This window comes from Lathamus discolor, chromosome Z, assembly GCF_037157495.1.
Source record: "Lathamus discolor isolate bLatDis1 chromosome Z, bLatDis1.hap1, whole genome shotgun sequence".
Classification (NCBI taxonomy): domain Eukaryota; kingdom Metazoa; phylum Chordata; class Aves; order Psittaciformes; family Psittacidae; genus Lathamus; species Lathamus discolor.
In genome coordinates this window covers 4,197,515-4,218,929 of record NC_088909.1, presented here as the reverse complement: position 1 = coordinate 4,218,929, position 21,415 = coordinate 4,197,515, and the positions used below count along the sequence as shown (strand labels likewise).

Genomic DNA, 21,415 nt, shown 5'->3' with positions numbered 1-21,415 from the left:
GGTCAAGGAGGCAGGAAACTGCCTTGAGTACACCACAGCATCCCTCTGTGGGGTGGGTGAAGGGGAAGGGGGATGCAGGAGGTCTGAGCCAGCCAGATGAAAGAGCTCCAGCACACAAATGCAGAGCAACAGTGAGAGTTGATGCTGCAAGTTTGAAAGACCAAACGGACTGAATCCAAAGCTGATTTCTTCCCCTTTGTTCTTGTGGGCACTAGATGAGCCAGGATCCAGCCAGCCTGGTCTGACAACGACGGCATGCAGGCTCTGTTTTACCCCCTGTGACCAAGAGAGGGATCCTTTCGCCAGTCCCTGGAGGCTCTCCTGATATTTCTTCTAAAATTAAGAAAACAAAGCTGTGCGAGTCAAGCGAAAGTGCAATTACACAACACTTTGAAGTGCCTCGCTAATCCTCTTACTCCCTTAGGACATGAAGCACAGGTCTGCAGACTGACAGCCACATCACGTCACCCAAATGTTGACGCTGGCTCGCAGCAAAGGTGGTGGAGGAACTGCTGCCGCAGGAGGACACCGTGTACATGCACAGAAAGCGGCCAAAAGTCCCTGTCCATGCAGACATACCACATGCAGAGAAAGAGGAGAAATCCCAGCAAAGACAATAACCCCAATGGATGTAAATGCAGCCAGTATTGGTGATAATTAAGAAGCCAATCTAACCTCCTGGGTGTGAAACCAAAGAAGACTATGGTAGAAAGGTGATCTCTATACTATTTCAGGGTACCTCAATACAGTTCCAGGATGCTCTGCAGAAGATGTAAGGCTAGATGAGGCTGCTGTGGACCCTACCATCCCTGTCTTCTTCTTAACCTTGGCACAGCTTTGAAAGGAGCTGTGGTTTTGTCTCCTGCCCTCTCAGCACCTTCCCTTTTGGCCCAAGGGATGCTACAGCTGCAAAGAGAACAGCAAGCCACAGGGCAAGCAGAGGGACCTGGGAGAGTCTCTCCCACCCGCCTCCAGCACGTTGGCAGAGTCATTCGCCCTGATCTATTTGCACAGCACTTAATGCTCTTAATGTCAGTGTGGAGATGTGTTAATAACCCAATTAAACTGTTCATCCAGCTATGTCAAATCTAATCACTTGAGGAAGGCTTACGTGTTTTGCTTTGTAACTCTCATACCACGCTAGAGCATGTGAAAATGATGTCCTTGTAGCTGACACTTAACCCCATCTCATCATCAGTGGGATCTCATGCAATATTAGGCAGTGAAGTGCTAACATCTAAAGCTGTCTTGTACAAACACCACCTGTGCTGGCTGACTGCTTCCTCCCCATCATGAGGACGGAGGCAAAGGCACACAAGTGCAAGAGATCATGCATGAAACTTGGCAGAAGGTGAGCAGGAGCAGGTCGTGGCATTCTGAGGTGGGAGATGTCAATGTAAGACCTTGGCAAATAGGTTGCAAAGAGGAGGGATTAAATGCCTATGGCAAGGACATTGCATTGGTGGCAGGCCAACCCAGCAGCTGCCCAGTGGTAGGGCATGATGCAGGTTGTACGTGGCACTCATCACACCATGTAGTCAGCAGGATGAGGGTTCAGGTCTGCCTGAACATGCCTATGCATGGCTGACATGTCTGTGTCTCGGCTTTCCCATCCAGCAAAGGAAGGCAGGAATGTTTCCCTTCCCCACTCAGTTGCTAGGGAGGCTCCAGTCACTCCTGTCTGTGAAGGGATCACACATCCAAGGCACTGTTTTGCAGAGGTGTTTACCAGAAAATACCAGCTATTAATATCCCTCTCTCATTGTCTTCGACTGTTCCACTCTGATTGTGATAAGCCTGTGAAACACCATACATATCCAAGTATGTATGTAACCAGGGTGACATGGTTTAGTGTGAGGTGTCCCTGCTCATGGGGCTGGACCTGGATGATCTTAAGGTCCTTTCCAACCCTAACTATTCTATGATTCTATGTATGTGTCCATATATACCTATATATGCAACATAGCTATATATATATATCTCAGTGTATCAGACACCCAACATTTGAATGTTGTTTGTATTTTCTTCAGATTGAACTGCCTGCCTTCTCTACTGATCAAGATCTGCAAACTCTGAGCATCCTCAACCCTGCCACTTCAACTACAAGTTTAATACAAACTCTTCCTGAATCAAAAGCATTAAAAGCATTGTCCAACTAGAAGAAAACATCTTCCCTCCAGACAGTTCTTAAGCATGTACTTAACCATTGGCATGTTTAATACCAGCTGGTATCCACAGAGCTGAAAAACACATCAGTAAAGCTACAGTTAGCTTCAACAATTCACTTAAGGGCTATTCTGAACAGGGACTGACTTAAGCATGTGCTTAAATATTTTCTTGAATATAAGCCTGTATTGGTGGAAAAGTCATTGTTCCACGCTAGATTTTTATATGTCTGTGAGATTAGGATAGTTTTAGTATTCTCAATAGATTACTTCTTTGGATGGATTCCTCCACTCATCATTAATATTTGGCATTAACTATCTTTCTTTCTCATCCATTCCCAGAGACAAGGAAAAATTTTCCCTTCTTTCCACGGATGTATTTATGTTCCCCATGGAAATTCTTCTTTATGGTATATGAACTATTTTCAGAAAAGTTTAGCAAAGCCTAAATCACAAAGGGGAAGAAAACCCCTGAGTTTGAGTTCATAAGGGGAAAAGTTGGGATTGCAGTGATCTGTAATGTGAATTTTTTTCTTGAGTTTAATTATTATTTCCATTCAAATCCCTTCTATCCCTGGTCATAAATAAGACTCCTGAATAATCCTTAATTTTTGTCCCCACATTAAATTAGGAGCGAACAGTTAGAATCTGTCAAAATGACAAAGTATCCTTTATGGTGGCCGAATGAAAGAAAGAGTATAACTTTGGGAGGGAGCAACATGCTTTTCCTCAGCGTAGGATTTCCTCCACAGAGACATCGTCACAGACTGTCAGAAGCTGGGCAACCCTCCAAAGGTTAGAGACAGGGCCAAAACTTATAATTTCTGCTTTACAGAGGGCCATTTCTGTCTCTGAGATTTTAAATACCGTCTCACCGCAGCTGTGAAACTCAGAGCTTGCAGATTGCAACTAGCACAAGACGTTAGCTCGCCAGCCTGGGATATTTCACATCCAAGGCTGTACAAGCTATTTCTAGTAAACTAGCTGGAAATGAGCTTTAAAGCGTGAATGCCAGGACAGACACAGGCCGATCTTGGGAGATGACTTGCAATCACTGCAACCACCATGGGAAAGCTCGATTCTGCTGCCCTCCACATCCTCCGCTGTGAGACATATGGACCTCTCCATGGAATGCCCACACCAAACCACCCTCAGACCCACTTCCCCGAATAACCTCCCCTTGCTCTCCGCTGAGGGATGCGTACCTCCATGCTGGGGGAGCTGAGTCACCTAATTGCTGCTGGGGTGTTGTATGCAGCCCAGGACACAGGACCCTTTGTGTGAGAGCTGTGCAGAGACACAGGAAGACGTGCGGTCTTGGATATTTCACATGTGAAGTTTCCACGGTCCGTAAGGTCACCCTCTGGATCGGACATCCACTTGGGGGTCAACTCCTACGCCTGCTGCCATGCCTAACTCAGAGAGAGCTGATGGAGAGTAGCCAGGCCCTTCTCAGGCCACCCAAGAGAGATGCACCACTTACAGGACCCGGACGGTCCCCTCATTAACTGAGGATGGGGCTAGGATGCAGCTGCCCCACAGAAGGTGAGGCGGCTTCACCTTCAATGCCAGGATAAGCCACTCTTTTAAGAGCACAGGGCTTAAAGATGCCCTGAAGGGCTTAAAGATTGCACCTGAAGATGCAATCGTTGTTGTATAAAACACCGCATCCACATCTCTGAGTCACAGACTCAGGACTGCAGAGCTTTGTGTGGGACTCTGTGTAGCCGTGACCTCGCTTTTGCATCTGAGCACTTTTCAATCAATGCAATGCAATCCACTGAGTTAAGCCTGGGAAAGGTCTGCCCAGATCTCCAGTGGTCACCCTTTGGCCCAGAACAGAGCTTCTGGTCTTACCCCTCATGGGGCAAAGTGAGCCAGGATTTATGGGCTCACAGGTGCTGCTCTAAGCACTATTCACACACACAAACACAGGAACCCCGAGTTCATCAGCTCACAGATCCCTCACAGCCTTAGGAAATAAGAGGAGATGGATTTTCCCTTAGACATCACTACTGTGATGGAGTTTGGGAGGCAAATGCACAGCCCTGGCGCTGATCCAACCAAGTAAGCCTGGGATAGGTTTTCTTTCAAGAATTTCAACCCATTCATGTACTTTCTTAATGATCCAAAGTCTTCAAGGAGTTGCCTTTTAGTTTTAGCTCCCTTTCGATATTTGTCATGTGTGTCAAAGTTGATTCTTCATGTTTCCTCTGTAGCTTAACACTCTTAAGGAGAAACTTAATTTCTTAGACATTTCAAAGATATTTTCCCTCTATTGATTTGATTGTTTTGCTGGAATAAGAGAGGATCACTTTTAAAATAAACAGCAGGAATATACAAGGGTGAGAGCAGAGGCAGCATTTCTTGTTTGGAGACTTGATGTGAAAGTCCTAGCATGAAGAAATCTTAATGAGTGACTGGAAGAGACCATGCAGTCATTTATTCCTCATTGTGGTTGCATAGACAAACAAGGTTTGGTGCAGAGCTGATTCCTTAAAGCTACCTGAGTAGAGAGATAACAATTTATGTTTTCTTAAAGGGTTGGAGTAGCTCACACACACGTCCACATGCACCAGTCTGTTTACATGGTGTACAAGAGGTGGAGGCTAAAGAGACCACACTGGGCTGGAAGCAAACCAGAGTCAAAGAGAATCAGAAGTTGCATCTCAAGCAACATGTGCACTGTTCACATCAGCCAGACACACCAAGAGGTGTGTCTGCAACACAACAGGCTTGCAAGTACCTCTGGGCATAGACCACTTGTCCAGGTTGTTGAGTTCTTGGATACCCTACACCAGGTCCTGCTAAGGAGCAGGAATGGGAATGAAAGACTCCCATCCTTAAAATTCTCCAGGAACTTTTCTGACAGTATGCTGTCCTGGGTTCAGCAGTTGCAGTCATTTTTTCTCCTTCTTAGTAGCTGGTGCAGCGCTGTGGTTTTGACTTTTAGCCGGGGAACAGCACTGATAACACCGATGTTTTTAGTTGTTGCTCAAATGTTTAGTCTGACCAAGGACTTTCGGAGCCCCATGCTCTGCCAGGGAGGAGGGGAAGCTGGGAGGAAGCAGGGACAGGACACCTGACCCAAACTGACCAAAGAAGTATTCCATACCACAGCACGTCATGCCCGGGATGTAACGGACAGTTACCCGGAAGGGCTAGATCACTGGGGGGTTGGACTAGGTATCAGTCGTTGCTCAGTCGGGCTGGGTATTATCAGTCAGCGGGTGGTGAGGTGTTGTATTCTCTTCCCTTGTTATTGCCTTCATCATTATTATTATTGGTGGTCAGCAGTGATTTGTGTTATACCTTAGTTACTAAACTGTTCTTATCTCAGCCCATGGGAGTTACACTATTTTGATTCTCCTCCCCATCCCTCCGGGAGCAGGGGGAGAGCAAGAAGTGGGGGGTGAGAGAGAGACTGCTTGTCTGACTGAGTTTAAACCATAACACATGCCTACACCTGTTTCTGAAACTCCTGTCTCCAAAGCAGGAAAGTCCAGGTTAGATATAAGGAAGAAGGATATAAAAGAAGAAGTTCTTTACTGTGAGGGTGGTGAGGTGTTGGGACAGGTTGCCCAAAGAAGTGGTAAATGCTCCATCCCTGGCAATGTTCAAGGCCAAGTTGGACAGAGTGTTGGGCAACATAGTCTAGGGTGAGCACCTCTGCCTTGTATTTGGAAATACATGACCTTAAAGTCCTTTCCAACCCTAACTTTTCCTTGATTCTATGAACTCAGGGTAAGGCAAACAGGTCTTCAACATCCAAAGTCTTCAAGGAGTTGCCTTTTAGCTTTAGCTCCCTCTCAATATTTGTCATGTGTGTCAAAGTGCGCTGGGCCGCCAGGGTGGAGAATGACTACACTGGTCTTGACAAAAGCATTTGATGGAGCAAGGTCCCCCTCCAAACACTGCTTCTTGGTCCCCTGGGCCCTTGGCCCCAGGGAACTCAGGCCAGCCAGAGCTTCTACAGACAGGATTCCAGCCCTACAAATGGAGTGGCAGGAAGGCACCTCCAAGACCACCTCCCAGTCCTTCCCTTTCAATGCATTTAACTGGATAGCTGCTTGCTCTGCATCAAAGCTGTTTGCACTCACCCTGAAAATACCTGATCTCCGGGTTCTCAAAGAGACTTTCTGATTAAGACATGTTTTTTCTCCTCTGTCAGGGGCTTTAGTTTGGGTGATTTTTTTTTCCCAATGACAGAAATCATATATGGATACACAAACAACTTGTTCATGAGACTTCAAAGGGCTGAATCACAACTCAGTCTGGTCTTGAGCTGTCTCTGTTCAGCCATAAGCCTTATTAGACAAAGGTATTTTTGCACACTTTGCTACATGACTGCATTTCACACTCTAAACACAAATATTTCCTTAATTTTATATGAACTACAGCTACAGGGTTTTTCCACTTTGTTTTGTTAACTGCTGACTTGCTGCTTGCTATTGATTCTCAAACCATAGTAGTACACCTCTGAAACAAGCTAACAAAATAAATCTGGTCAATCAAAGGTTTCAAGAGACCCATCTTGCTGCAGAGGAGTTCAGAGCAGCTAGGTGCCCTGTTTTAGGCTTTAACTTAGTCTGTTAATATTTACTCTCATTAAATCCAGAGTCATCTGGCTTAATTTGGTCTGCCAGGAATTTATTTTAGGATAATTTAGAGTAGGATCAGAGTAACCAGGCTTTTTTGCCCTGCCTTTTAGACGGGGGATAATAATAGAGGATTTTTTTCCATGAAAGCGTATGCAATTTCCTCTATAGCCATCCAAAACAAATAATCAGGAGATTTCCCCATGTTTACAATGGGGCTTTCTGCTGACCTTCCCTACAAAGCAGTTTAGGAGAAATCGATGAAAAATACTGAGCAAGAAATGGGTCACAATTGCTGTTATTGTTACTTAGAATTTACATAGCGTCTAATCTGAAACCAGACACAACAGTTAAGGGGCTCTCTTTGTCTTTTTCGTAACAAAGCAGTTATATTTAACAGTAGGTACAGTTAAATTTGACTGGTTTGTATACAGCAACATTTCATGTTTATTAATACGCAGTGTTGAGACCAATTCCGAATATAAGCTACAGTGATGTATAAAAACTTTTCTCATTGGAATAATTGAGTCAACGTGACTGACTTGGCTCTCCCACTCTTTTTGGAATGTAATTCTGTCAGTGCAAAACTGGGTACATGAGCCTCAATTTGCAGCAAGGCAAAGATGAACAGAAGTGACTTTAATGGTTTCAGATCACATGAGGAAAGAGGTTTATTTGGCCCATGTTTTGATGAGTCTTTGCAAATGTCTTTACCCAGTACCTCTGTTTGGGGAAGCAGCTATCGGGCTACTTGAAATCACATTAGTAGTGGTTGATTGGGAGTCCCTGCTCTAAATCCTCAGGAGAGCAAAACCAATGACATCTTCCCTCCCCTGCATTAGTCCCTGCTCCCACAAAGACCTCTGGAAAGATCTCACTCGTGTGGAGCTTTTAGTGACAAAGGGACAAAAAGGGGAGAGATAGTTTTCCAGATTATGGTTAATCGCTATGATATAAATGAAATGTCTTTAGATCTGATGTGGCTCCAAACAGTCCTGCTAGAAAAGAGACTTGGTCTTTTCTGTAAGGACTGGTGCTGGTACAGGCAGTGGGTGCTGGTTCAGAATAAGCCAGCATTAGACCCCTCATATACTTAAGTTTCTGCAGGACTATCACAGCCACTGCTGCTCATCTGAAGTATACAGAGGAAGGTACAGTAAGAAATAAGAGAGAATAAGGGTGACGAAATACAGCCTCTTGCTATTCTGTTGATGCTCTCTGTCGCCTACTCAGCGTCTCGCTCATTAGGTTTCTGCTGTGCTGACGGATGGGCAGTACGAGCAGCTGAGACAAGTGGAAAGACAACGCCAGCTTTTGCAAGAGATGAAGAGCTCCTTACACACTGCAAGATCACAAATCCATCACATGAATTCTAATGAGGGGGCTGAGCCAGTACAAATACAACTGTTCAACAGTTTATTTCAACCATCCAATAAGAATGAAATAACTTAAAAGGATTCACGTTGCCAACAATCTTTCTTCTTTTTTCTTTTTTTTTTTTTCTTTCCCTTCTTGCATGGTATTTGTTAGAAATCAGGATTTTCCTTAACTAAATGTCTTGTGGTCTCCTTAGCTTTGTTTCTTAACAGGGTTGTCTTTATGTTAGTTTTCTTTGGCTTCCCAATAGAAGAGTAACAGATTTCTTTTGAAGTTTTTATTGATGAATGAGCTCCTATAAATAACTCTCTGTGGCAGCAGCTTGATCTCAGAGTTTACTCTGGAATAATAGTAGCAATGGGAATGGAGGAAATTTATGGCAGCATGACATGAAATAGTTTAATGGGCTTCATACTGTTTAACTTAATCTTTACAGATGTAAAAACAGAAATACAATTATTTTAACAACTATTACTACATATTGCTTTTCTAATGAAAACAGCAACTTAGTAAGCAATTGAAGATAGGTACTGAAGAATTAAGGAGTGCACCACACTGTAGATTCAGGAATTAGTGTGCTGAGCCAGTGCACTTGCAAACCTTCATCTGGAGAGCCGAGGTGGCTGGGAAGGAAGAGTCTACAGGTGGAACTTGGTGCTTGCAAATAAAGCTGAGTCGCAGCATTTCAGATCAGGCTGTAGATGTTTGAAGCTGCCTAAAACCAGTGGAAGCAATGGAGCCCTGTCTTTGGAGTTAATAAAAACAAACCACCCTCAGCATTTTCTTTCATGTCCCCTTATTTCACCTGTCTGCTTCTCAAAGGAGCTGATCCCAATCCCACCAAAGTTCATGGATATCTTTGGTGACACCAGGGGACACCCAGCCACATCCCTTTTGTAATCCCAGGAGCGGTACAGCTCTAATCCTCTCACCATAGGAGCAGAAACAGGTATTACACTCACCTCAACTAGAGGATGGAAGGAGATGATGAAATCTGAGCATGATTTCCAGCCCTCTGATACTGACCCAATGAAAGAACATCTAACTGCTTACCGTTACAAGTATGATCATCTTCCCATCTTGGGTCTGCTTGCTTCTCTGAGGCAACGTCTCTTAATAGGAAGGTGGCCCAGATGTGCTACTTTTACTTGGGTAAGCTAAGTAAGGTGAAAAGGAAGAACTTCAAATCATCTGCCTTCTGTCTAAATGCCCAACCAGCAGGCAAGCTGGTATTTAACCCAGCTAAGGATCCGGCCAGAGGACTTTGGCAACCTATGTGTGAGAGGTAAAAATCCAATATCATAATTCCTAGGAAGAGGAACAGGACCTAATTCAAATGTGAGATTTCCTTTGCAGGAGTTTGAACACGGTTTGTAGCCAAGCACATCCCCCTTGCACTTTCTGGTGCTTTGCAAAGAGCTCAAGTAAATATTAAAGCATGTTGATGCTCTGTGCAATTTCTAGTACAATAGCTGACAGCTATTGTTTCCTCCTTGAGGGAGCATTATTTGAAATTAAATTCAATTAAAATTATTAGCACTGTTTTCTCAACTGCCTGTTTAGTGAGGAACTTGCATTATTAATAACACTTTCCAATACACAGAAACTACCAGTGCAAGAAGTAACTTGCAAATTCTTACTAGATTTCCAAAAATGTGGGAAAGTTTATTTATTTCTCCATGCATTCCTGATTCGCAATGTGCTCTCTAAAAATGTCGCTGAGATTTAGGCTAACCGAGCTCATGCTAAATTTAGCAACTATATTTTAAATAAACATTCTTTACGCTTTACTGAACCGTCTTTGAAGCGGGCTTAAAACAAATTGCGTTCGCATGAACATTAACAATGTTTTACTTTGGACTAAGTGAATCTGAATAAGTAATAGCATACTATTCATTATAATCCGAAAATGAGATTTAGGAGACCTAATTCAGCCGATTTAGGAATGATTCCTAGGAGGAATAACGAATCAGACCCATGTTTATTTCTGGAAGCATCCGTTCTGTTCTCCTTGATCACACAAAAGTTTCTTCTGGTGTCTTGTTAGACACTGCAAGCTACGAGCCTCGGTGAAATCAGCTGTGACTTAGCACGCAATGCGTTTGAGGAATCTGGCCCATTTTAAAGCACTTAATGATTTGTCTGGATAACGCACTAAAAATATACTGTGGGGAGCAATTATGCAATGTCCAGACTGATGGATTGCATAACCTCATAGACCTTTTCCATCTGTAACTTCTCTAATTCTGTGATCTTGTCTTCTTGGTCTTTCACTTAAAATCAAGTATGTGATCTGTTTAATATCCAAAATGCTGTCTCCCAGGAGATGTTTTCTGGGTGTGTGGGGCTATGAATCAAGTAACAACGCAGGTTTCTCTCCCCTTCTCATTTCATGAATTGGCTGCTCTTCATGATGGCCTCAGAAGCAATTAGCAGGAAGCCAGTGGGTTTTGGTGTGGAAAGTGGTGCTGTCTGCATTACATGGCTTCCTTGCTAAAGGATGGAAAGAGAATTAACTTTTAAGAGCGGGAGAAGAGAGGGGGAAAGTAGAAGCGGTTGCAAAGTCCGTTAGAATTATGTGACCCTGAAATCAGACATGTGCAGCCATGTACTTTGAGTGACAAGTCTTGAATGTGGCTTCTGCTCATGTGTAAGTACTTTATTACTTTTTATATATGCTATGGAACCAACTTTAACAGAACACACACTGAGCGTATTTAAAGACTGGAAGCCCCATTTATGAGAAATTATATTCCTGTATTATTTTAATATGCCAAATTTTCAGTTCCCTTCATAGGAAACCTGTGTTTGGAGTGAAGCCGCTCCATGAACCAAACGAATCCACTATGAGCCTCATCCACTGCATGCTCTTCTCTGCTCCTATGAGTTAAAATTGGCTGCAGACCTCAGAGACATGAAACCTTGCTCGGTTGGGAGAGGTCATTCCTCTCCAGTGGAACGGAAAGGCACATATATCGCCCACACAAGAAGTACGCTGTTTATCCTGCATCATTGGCTATTTTCTGCACTTCTTCGCAGTATTTCAGACTTGTGTTTATAGCCAGCCCGGAGAGGTTGGGAAAGCCAGGAGGGGGAAGATTCCAGGGATGAGTTAAATACTGGGTGGCAGTTTTGTGTTGGGCAGCTGCTTTTCTGGGTTGTGAAACAGGTGTGAAACCACTATTATTTGCAGCTTGTCAAGTCCTTTGTGCTTGTATGATGTATGTCTGTCCTGTACTGCGTTGTATATCTGTCCTGTACTGCCCAGCACCAAAATTCACTGGATGTATAGAGGATTAAAGGATGCTCCATTACATCCAAGTGGCAGGTACCGCTGTACTGACTTGCACACTTATTTCTCCTCCCCAAAGCACTGTTGTTTTCATTGTACCATTACTTCTCCTCTCTATATAAACAGATGACGTGGAAAAGCCGTGTGTGGTTAGTCATTCTGCCTGTTGGCAGTAAGACACTTTTTCTTGGTATTCATCCCCTGCAAGTTACATCGATGGCCTGATCCCAATTAATTACAGATTGCCGTTCATAACTATTCACTCAGTTCTGAGTTTATTCGCATTGGTGTCACTTTTGTGCAGAGCATGTTAAGTTTACTAATTTTACTCTTTCAAGTGAAACCAAAATCAATCCCAGTGTGACTTTTAAACATTGCAGCTGTACTTGGTCCCAAGCCACTACAACAAAACAGAAATAAAATCAAATGTCACCACGAGCAGACCTTCACAGAAAAATAAATTCCCGTTTCACAGAAAATGTTGAATCTCCAAAAAAACATGCCTGTGATAAAAGCATACATGGTGTATATATCAGACTGCAATCCTAATGTGAGAATTAATCCTTCAGATTTGGAAGGGGGGAAGTTAACAGTTATTGCCACTAAAAACTGCCCTTGTACAGAAAGGGCCCTAAGGTGGAGGGGGTGTACCTGTATGAGTAGGAAAGGAATAAAAACCCTGTTTGCAGGTCGAAAAAGGTACTTTGGGACCTGGAATAGCAGCTGAGCAGCACCAAAACTGGGGGGCAGGGGATCACATCTGGGATGTCAAGTTAGGCAGAGAAAACCTAAGAGAAAGGAAAGGAGAAGGGAAGGAACCCAGGAGCAGGAAAAGGGAAGGAGGGGAGCCTGAAGACGTTGGTTACAAATGCTTAGAGGGGGGATTTTTCTTCGTGTGAGGCTGTCCTTACACTCTCTGCACGCAGAAACAAGCACCCACCCTCGTGACCTAAGCTGGAACTTTTCGCTACCTCTGCATCTTCCCAAGAGTGATGCTGACACATGGGCTCTAAGACTGGTGGTGTCAGCCTCCAGGCTGGACCAGAAACCTTCTTATGAGGTGGTCACTTCTTTAACTGGCTATAATACTTGTCTGGTTACTGCGGCACTGTTGGGACAGGGGATTTCACAGCAGGATAACCCTCTCAGCACTGGTGGGAACACACGTAGCTTTTTCCCCTTTACAAGTGGGTTGTTCTTTTTTCGTTCCATGCCACAGCTTTAAAGAATGGACTCAATAGATATTTGAATAGGAATTGCCAGAAATAGGAAGCATGTAAGTGGTTTTGTTTAAATAAAATCCAGTTTGAAATTCTGCATTAAAAGCCCTCATCTTCTTTTTTATTCTCTTTTTTTTCACAGTAAGAAGCTGCAGCTCTGCCTATCCAGAGATCCACCTGTAAACACCCTTCTTTTGGGAAGCTCAGCATCAGTTTCCACCTTTGGGAGATTTTCTGTACTTCCTCAGAGGAGGACTCTTTGCCCCAAGTTGAAATGAGCCCCCCTGAGCTCCTGGTCCAAACATCAAGGCAGTTTGATGCCACAGTTGAATCACAGTGTAACCTAGAAACCCAGATTTACAATAGTCCAGGTGCTAATTTAAGGACAGGCTTTGATAATGAGACAGGGTGGGAGAGGGCAAGGAGAGGGAAGGATAAACAGAACCATTTTGGGAACATTATCTTGGTCACAAGGAATGGGAGATTTCCCAAGGCCCTGATTTTAGCCTCTCCCACCTTTTACCTCTCCTGGCAGTGTGGTCCATAGTGTCATCACCAGGATATTTGCACCAGAGCTCACTGCTGCATCCAGCAGCAGGCACCACTCCTTTGCCCTCCAGCTACACAAGCCAAAGGGTGTTTTACAACACACCAGCCACAGTCCTGAACAAAATACTTTTATTGGATATAGGTTTGGTTTCATAATGAAAATTGAGAATATAGATCTTTTTCTTTTCCAAAAGGGCATTTGTCCACTAATATACAAAAAGCCTCTATTTATTGCAAAAAAAAATTAAAAAAAAAAGGAAAAAAGAAAAAAATAATATTCCTGATGGCTTCTATTGTGTCTGGATTCTTCCTTTTCGAAGAGAAAAGAAAGCTTTGGAAACATAGCTGTTGTCTTTTGTCCGGGTTGTTAACAGAGCTACTTCAAAATGTCAAGACCAGCCTCCATAACCCTGCTTCAGTCTTTTTTGGTCAGAAGCAACTGATCCCAGCAAGATATGGAAGCTGGCCACATCCCCACATCCACAATGTTTTTGCTAGTTTGTCTTCCTCTCTCTGGCCATGAGTGAGAAAGAAACGCTGTCGCGATATTCAGTAAGCATAAGCGCTAGGCAGGAAAACAACTTGTGTTAATGCCATATATACAGTGCTGAGTCAAAGCGAGCAGGACTGTGCAGAACACGCCTGGACTGTTTGGTCTGCCCTTGTTTCAGGCCTGGTTACCTGCCTTTTACCCGCTCAGAGGACTGGACCAATAGAGCAGTACCAAGAATTACTATGTGCAGGCACCCGTGGGTATTAATAGCAAAACGCAGCTCAGCCTCTTCCCCCATGTATGGAAGGGGTGAGTTTGGGTTTTGAAATTTAAAAATAATAAAAATTCAATAAAAAAGAACCAAAATGGAGACCCAAAGAGCTCGGCAGAAACAAGGTCTGAGGGATGCAAAGCCTAAAGGTGCAGAACCAACCCGGTGGGGCTGGGGGGCAGCATGAGCCCCCCCTCTGCTCCTCCACCACCGAGGGAAAAGAAAACTGGTTTACCTTTAAAAGTCGATCTGGCAGTAGGGGGTGGGAGGCAATCGCTAAAGAGAGCTCTGCTGCAATGCGTGTCTTGACAATGCCCTGAAATCCTGAGTCACCTTTAACACCGCTTTTCTGGGGAGTGCTTTTGGTCTTTACCCGCCTGGCAAGAGTTGAGTCCGGTCTGCCCCTCTCATCACCCCCACCCCCCCTCCCTACCCCCCCCCCCCCCCAGCAGCGACGGGAGGAGGGGTGTTAGTTAATTATGGGGCAACTACTGCAAATTAAACACCGCCTCGGAGAAGTGGAGAGGGAAGCAGGAGAGTAAGGGGATGCCGATGTGATAAAGCCTCCCGTGCACCTGGGAGTCGAGCGTGAGCGAGGCGCTACAGGCCGGGCCGCAGCCGCCGCTGGCGACCAGGGAACCGACGGGGCCACCGACGGGGCTCCCCCGGGCAGCCCTGGGGCCTGCCCCAGGGGGGTTCTGCCTCAGCCCCCTGGCCAGGATGCTCTCGATGCTGAAGCTGCGACCCCGAGGGCCGCTCTTGGGCGGAGGGGCGGCGGCAGCAGGCGGCCGGGGTGCTGCGGGGGCCGGGGCACCGCCGCAGCGGGGGGGACCCGAAGGGGGAGTCGCTTCCCCCCCGCCCGGCCCCGGCACCCCCTCGTCTCCCGAGGCTGCCGCCGCGCTGCCCTTGGCCCTTTTGGGCTCGTCGGGGCGGGCGGGCTGCCCCTGGTGCCCGCTGCCCTTCGGTTCCAGCGGCCCCGGGGCTTTGGGCTTCCTCTTCCTCCGGCGGTAGTTGCCGTTCTCGAACATGTCGAGGCACCGCGGGTCCAGCGTCCAGTAGCTGCCCTTGCCGGGCCGGCCCTTCTCTCGCGGCACCTTGATGAAGCAGTCGTTGAGGGAGAGGTTGTGGCGGATGCTGTTCTGCCAGCCCTGCTTGTTGTCGTGGTAGAAGGGGAAGCGGTCCATGATGAACTGGTAGATACCGCTGAGGGTCACCTTCTGCTCCGGAGCTTCTTTGATGGCCATAGCGATGAGGGCGATATAGCTGTAGGGGGGCTTCTGCGGGGTGTCCTGCCGGGATATGGCACCGCTCGGGGCGAACCCCAGGGCAGCCGGGAGGTACAGCACGGGGGGGCTGCCCATGGCAGAGAGGGGGCTTCCGTAGAGGTGGCTCATCGCAAGCGCTGTCCCAGCCCTGGGTCTTCCTCAGCGGAGCAGGGCGAAGAGATGGGGTAGGGCAGGAACCTGGGACGAGTCCACCAGGGAGCTATTTGTGTGAGCTCAGATCCCAGCCCTGCCTGAAGGAGCTCGTTCTGCCTCTGTCCCCGCTTCATAGCTCTTAAGGAAAAAAAAAAAAAAAAAAAAAAATGAGAGAGAAAAAAAAAAGTTAAATAATTGTTGTAAGTTTGCTATTATATGTTGACTTAGCACTGGAAAATAAATTGTCTCTGATAAACAGTCGTTTGTGTTCTCAGCCCACCCACATTAATTAAAATTTCATTGCTACAAAACTCCAAGCTCTCTCCACGTGTCTCGCTGGTACCAGCCAATGGTCTCCGGGTTATTCCTTCATTTGTTTATAGAATTAGTCTGTTGATAAGTCTGCCCACCCAAGTCGAATCAAGCTGTGTTTATTTGGAAAAATTTCCGGGCACCCAATATATAAACGCACTGATCTGATGTTTGAAATATCACGTCCACCCTTTGACGCTGTAAGCACACACAGCAGAGCAGGATGTACACTGCTGGGGCTCGGGGAGGAGCAGGCGAGGAGCCCCGCAGGAAAATTGGGGCAACAAACAACAACAATAGGAAAAATTGAAATAAAACAAAACCAAATTGCGAAAAAAAAAATAAAAGAAATTAAGAAAAAAGGGATGGGGGAAGGGAGAAGGCAGCGTTGCAATGGGGAGGAAGGAAAAGGGGCTCTCTGGAGGCCCGACGAAGGGGGGCCCAGGTGTATGGGGCTCCCCTTTGGACCCGGCCCGGGCCCCGAGTGGAGGAGAGCCCCGGACCTGCACTGGGGGAGACGCCCGGGGGCTGCAGCGAGCTTCATAACGAGGGAATTTGGCAGGACCGGGGAGGAGGGCCAGTATTTGTGAACGCGGGCCTGTTGCTTTATATTATGTACTTTCCTGTTTATAACAAGGAGGGGGATTATAACAACTTTACAAGTGCACACAGCTGGCCGGTGCTTACATTAGGAATTTGTGATGCTCTTTTTCTGTATAAACGTCCAGGTTTGGGGCTGTGTTTTCTGTTGTTGGGTTTTTATTTTTTTCAATTTGCTGATGTAACAGCTCTAATCAGAGGCCCCGAGGGATCCCGATGCAATTGGAGGTGTCGGCTGCTTCTCCAGCCCCCAAGGCTCGGACCAGGGGAGACCCTGTTCGTGAAGCATCATTTCTTCGAGGGAGGGAAGAGGAGGATCCCTTCTTCCTTCAGAGAGAAATAGCCCATCAGTGCAGCCCCACCACAGTGGTGGGACTTTAACCTGTCAGGGAAAGAGGTAAAAGCTCCTAGGTGTCCCCCAGCACCTCCCTGTGCTGGCGGTGTTCCCTCCTGCAAGCCCCCCTTCACCCGTGGGGTTTTTCTCCCACTTCTGCTGCCGTCCTGCCTTTCTACCAGCAAACAACCGGGCGAAGGGGGTTAACCCCCGGGGTAAAAGCCATAGCGGCGGCTGTGGACCCGCAGAAGAGCCTGAGAGGCTGCCAGAGCCGTGCAAGCCTGGGAAATACAGACGGGGTGCAAAGGGAGGGGGCTTCTCGGGACAGGGGTTCTCCCCGCTCACTGTCTGGCCCCACACAAGAGGGAAACCCGCCCCTTTGATACCGCCCTTGCCGATAATGCAGCATCCCTCCCCCTCGGTGCACACACTCGCCACCCCCCGGAAACTGCAGGAGCCATCCGTGTCATAAACGCAATAAACCCCTAAATAAATAAGAAAAGGAGACAGAAGAAGGATTGAGGGATGGGCTCCCCTTGTTTAGACGCTGAGGACCAGCATTCCCTGGAAGCATCCTCTCTGGGGCGGGATAAAGGCAGAGCCCAGTTGCTCTAACGCATCCTCAGGGCAGCCTGCTGAGGCCGAGGGTCTCTCCCCCTCCACATACACCACACACCACCCCCACCCCCCTCACCCCCCCCACCCCCATCGGGGAGTCCCCCTCTCCTTGGGACACTCCAAGCACTGATTATTAAAATAATAAATACTCGCGTGTACGGCGGGAGACAGGCACAAGGGCTCCTGCTCACTCCCTGAGCTCCCACCCCCAGCAAAATTCCTGCTTCCTCCTTCTTTTCCCCTCTTTGCGGTAGGAACTCCTTGGAGGCGGGGATGCGGCTTTTCTCTCTGCTCCTTCTTCCCAGCCTATCTGCTGCCTGCTGTGCCACTCCAGCCGGTGGCATCGCTGCCTTACCCACCAGGGAACAGCCCTCCGAGCGGCTTCGATGGCGGCGGGGGGGCCGGGGAAGCAACCGGCGCGCCGGGGAGGTAGGGGGGAATGGTGTTACCGCCTCTCTTCCTCTAAACAGACGAAGGAAAAGCCGCTGAGCCAGCGATGGAGGAGCTCCTGGATGTGTTTCCCCTCCTCTCCAGCTGACAAGACTCTTTTAAAGTACCAGCAAGGAGAACTCCGTCTCGGGGCCTCTGAGGGAAGCGGGCGCAAATCAGTGTTCTTCACTCCTTACTGTATCCCGGCACTTGGGGAAGCAGAGCGAAAATCAGTGCTCCCCACTCGTTGCTGTATCCCAGCACCCAGGGGGCAGTTTGAGTGTAAATCAGTGCTCCCTACTCCTTCGGCATTCCGGCCCCTCGTGGGGAGCAGAGCACAAATCAATATTCCCCAGTTCTTGCTGTATCCCGGCACCCAGGGGAAGCAGAGCGCAAATCAGCGCTCCCCACTCCTGCTACATCCCGTTTCCTAAGGGGGAGCAGAGCGCAAATCAGTGCTCCCCACTTCCGCTGTATCCCAGCTCCCGGGCGAGGGGAGCTTAGGTGTAAATCAGTGCTCCCCGCTCCTACTGCACCCCGGCCCCTCGAGGGGAGCAAGGCGCAAATCAGTGTTCCTCACACCTTGCTGAGTCCCGGCCCGGCGGTAGCGGGAATGTAAATCAGCGCTCCCCGCTCCTTGCTTTATCCCGGCCTGGGGGTAGCTGGGGTGTAAATCAGTGCTCCCTAATCCCGCTACATCCCGGCCCAGTTCTTCAGACACGACGGGCAGGAGCTGCCCACTCCTCTCCGTGCAGGGCGCTGCACAGTTGCAAAGCCGTCCGATAGCGGCCCGGACTCGGACGTGTATTTCTTCCTCTCCCGGCCCTTCAGAGGGAGGAATTGATGTGGATTTTCTGCAAAGCCCCCTCCAAAGTGACACAAGGGCTAGCCGCCTTCCACAAAACCCTCTTGGCCGGCGCCTTCCTACAGGCGCTTTGAGATCTCGGGGAGATGGGATAGCCCCGGGAGGGACCAGAGGGCTCCGTTCTGGGATGTTCAGAAGCTTGGGGGTGGGAGGAGGCCTAAAGGGGTTGTTCTTTACCCGGGTCCTGCAGCCCAGGGGAAAGGGGTCCCTTGGGCAGTCTGCGGGGACACCTTCCCGGTGGGAATGAGCTGGCAAAGCGCCGGCCCTTCTCCCCGAAACCCAGAGCTGCCTGGGCTTTCCGGATAGGTTTGCAAATCTGTAGGTTAACGGCAGCGCAGCAACAATAGTATTAACAGTAATAAAAGAGATTAAATAAAACCTCATCCACCATCCTCATCCACTGTCCCGAACCACGCTGGGCCCCGACTCGCTGCAACCAGCCGTACAGCAGCTTCGGCCGGCCCCCACACCGGGGACAGAGCATAGCCCTCCTTTATCTAGTCCTGGGGGGAATAATGCTGGTCCTTCGACTGCGAGGGTCTGCGGGGCCAGATCCTGCTGTGCAGGACCATGGGCCTTCCTCTTTCCTTTCTTCCCATTTAGCCAGGCAGGGCTGAAATCACCTGTCCCGACAGACTCCTATCGCATTATCCACCTCCATAACTCAGCTTTCAAATGCAGCTCCGAAAACGATTCCCGTGTCACTCATTTGGCTTTTGCTTGGCCTGCGAGTCCAGTCCACCCTAAGGGCTCCCCCCGGAGAGATGAGGGCCACCGGGGCTCGAAGGAAGGAGACTGAGGGGTCTGAACCCCCGGGACAGGTTGCAGTGATGGGACAGCCCTCTCAGCTCCTGTCTTCGGGAGGCTGCGCATACCCACTGTGCCCTGACTGAGGAGAGGCCTGATCCTACCAGCTCCCGGCCCCGGGACCTTAGGATCTCATAGCTGGCTTTCATTTTTCTGCCAAGCTCCTGAAAACCTCGAATACTGAAATCCCCACATCCAGGCATCCTTATATCCTGATATAGTGACATCTCCGAAGCAGGACTGCAATATAGCTAGGGAGGGGGGGACAGCGCCCTGGGGCAGTGCAGACCCCACGTAGCAGCGTCCATGGGGACAGGGATGGGGAAAGCCCCACCGGCAAGGCGTTATGGAAGCAAAGGGGAGCCCCAAGCCCGGATTCAGCTGCGGACCCCCAGGAACTGTCCAACAGCAAGGGGAGAGGGGAGCAGATTGCAGCGCCTCAGAAGAGTCCCGGTCCCCCGGGACCGCACCACCCGCCCCCCCGTATCTAAAGGGTCCGATGGGCCCAGCGTCCTTAGCCAGTGTGGGAAGATGTGGGAGCAGTGGTGACCCCGGGATATTTCAATGCGTGCGGGATAAACCCACAGCAGGCACCTGATCCGAGCCATTCCCAGTGGGAAAAGGGGCTGGAAGGGGGGAAGAATTCTTCCTGGTTTGTTTTTTTGTTTTGGTTTGATTTTTGTTGTTGTTGTTGTTGTGGTTAGTTTGAGTTTTGTTTCTATATTTATTTGTACACTTTTACACTATTTATTATCTTTTTACCCCTTTACTCTATTATTTCTTTACCCTTTTGCTGTATTTTACTTTTACCCTTTACTCTATGTATTTTCTCTCGTAAAAATAGAAATTTGGATTCTGTTGCATTAAAAAAAATAAGGAAAAGAAAAAAAAATAAAAACCACTCTCTGAGAGCCAGGAAAAATGGCACGAGTTTTACAAGAATGTTGCTTAAAATACAGATCAACTGAGGCTTGGACGTTTTTTCTCATTTAAATCGAGAGTTCCAGTGCTTTTTGCCAGCTTTCTAGCTCATGAGAAGTTTACCCGATCAAAACCAATTTATATCATCGATTAGAGCAGCTTGCCACTGGTGTGACTGCTCCTGAACGCGGTCTAGGCTGCGAGGAGCTGCGGGAGGGGGGACACACAAGGCAGGGAAGTGTCCCCGGTTAATGTTGGATAGGTGAGCCTCTGCCGCTTGGAAAAGAGCCGGGATCCAGCAAGGCGGACTTGGGAAGTCCCAAAGAGCCCTCCTAAAGCCTGCCCCAGGCTTTACCGGCATCCCAGAGCCGGGTTAAAGCTGCTTCAACAGATAAAAGATGGTCTGGCGGAAAGGCAGAACATGTGTCAGTGCCCGGCGTAGCGAACAGGAGCTTAAGCAGATCAAGAGAAGGTTAAAATCAGCCAAACCTTTAGACGGGAAAGTGTTTAAAAACCTTAAAACGATTCTGAAGTGAACTTTCCGCCTTGGTTTTCGACTCTGCAATGTGTCCGTGTTGAACAATTGCTCTCATCACCCTCACCCATTCGTAGCCTTTCAGGATTCGCTTTTTATTATTATATTATTTTTTGAAAGGATGGGATTTGTTCTCTTTCTTGTTTTGCCATAGGAAAGAGCCGAAGACGCGCCAAGCACCGCGCAAGGCCCGTGCCTGCAGGGACAGGCAAAGGAAGCAGAAATCCTCTTCCCTGCGATCCCTTTCCCTCCCCTCCTCCCCCCCTTCTCCCCAAACTTCTTCCCTAAGTTTCAAGCTGACCAAGGGTTTGGGATGAAGAGAGGGAGACGGGGACCAGACGCGGCCCTCCCCGCGGTGCCTTATTCGTTTCCCCCCCAGACACCCACCCCCCTACACACCCCCCCACCACCACCCCCCTCAGGGATCTAAATTCCACCTCTAAGTTTTTTGCTTCAAGAAATAACCATCACCAACCTTAAAGCTCAGGGAAAACGACTTAGTTTAAAAAAAAAAAAAAAAAACAGTGCCACGTTTTCCACATGAAGGTGAAGGGAAGATTAGAAAAAAATGGGGAAAAAACCCCACTTATATAGACAGACAAGCGCCAGAC

General features: G+C 47.9%; 1 protein-coding gene across 2 annotated transcripts; it reads right to left on the bottom strand.

The window, feature by feature from the left end:
* Positions 1-14,427: 14,427 nt before the first annotated feature.
* On the bottom strand, positions 14,428-17,807 carry FOXL1 (forkhead box L1). 2 transcript variants are annotated; one of them, XM_065663302.1, is made up of 3 exons: positions 17,397-17,807; positions 16,383-16,622; positions 14,428-15,521 (listed from the first exon to the last, which is right to left on the bottom strand). In XM_065663302.1, exon 3 carries the CDS (start codon positions 15,357-15,359, stop codon positions 14,454-14,456), a length of 906 nt encoding a protein of 301 aa, XP_065519374.1. In that variant the 5' UTR covers positions 15,360-15,521; positions 16,383-16,622; positions 17,397-17,807; the 3' UTR covers positions 14,428-14,453. The 2 variants fall into 2 exon arrangements, with proteins under 2 accessions (XP_065519374.1, XP_065519375.1); XM_065663303.1 differs by having other exon boundaries at positions 17,607-17,807.
* Between the last annotated feature and the right edge of the window lie 3,608 nt (positions 17,808-21,415).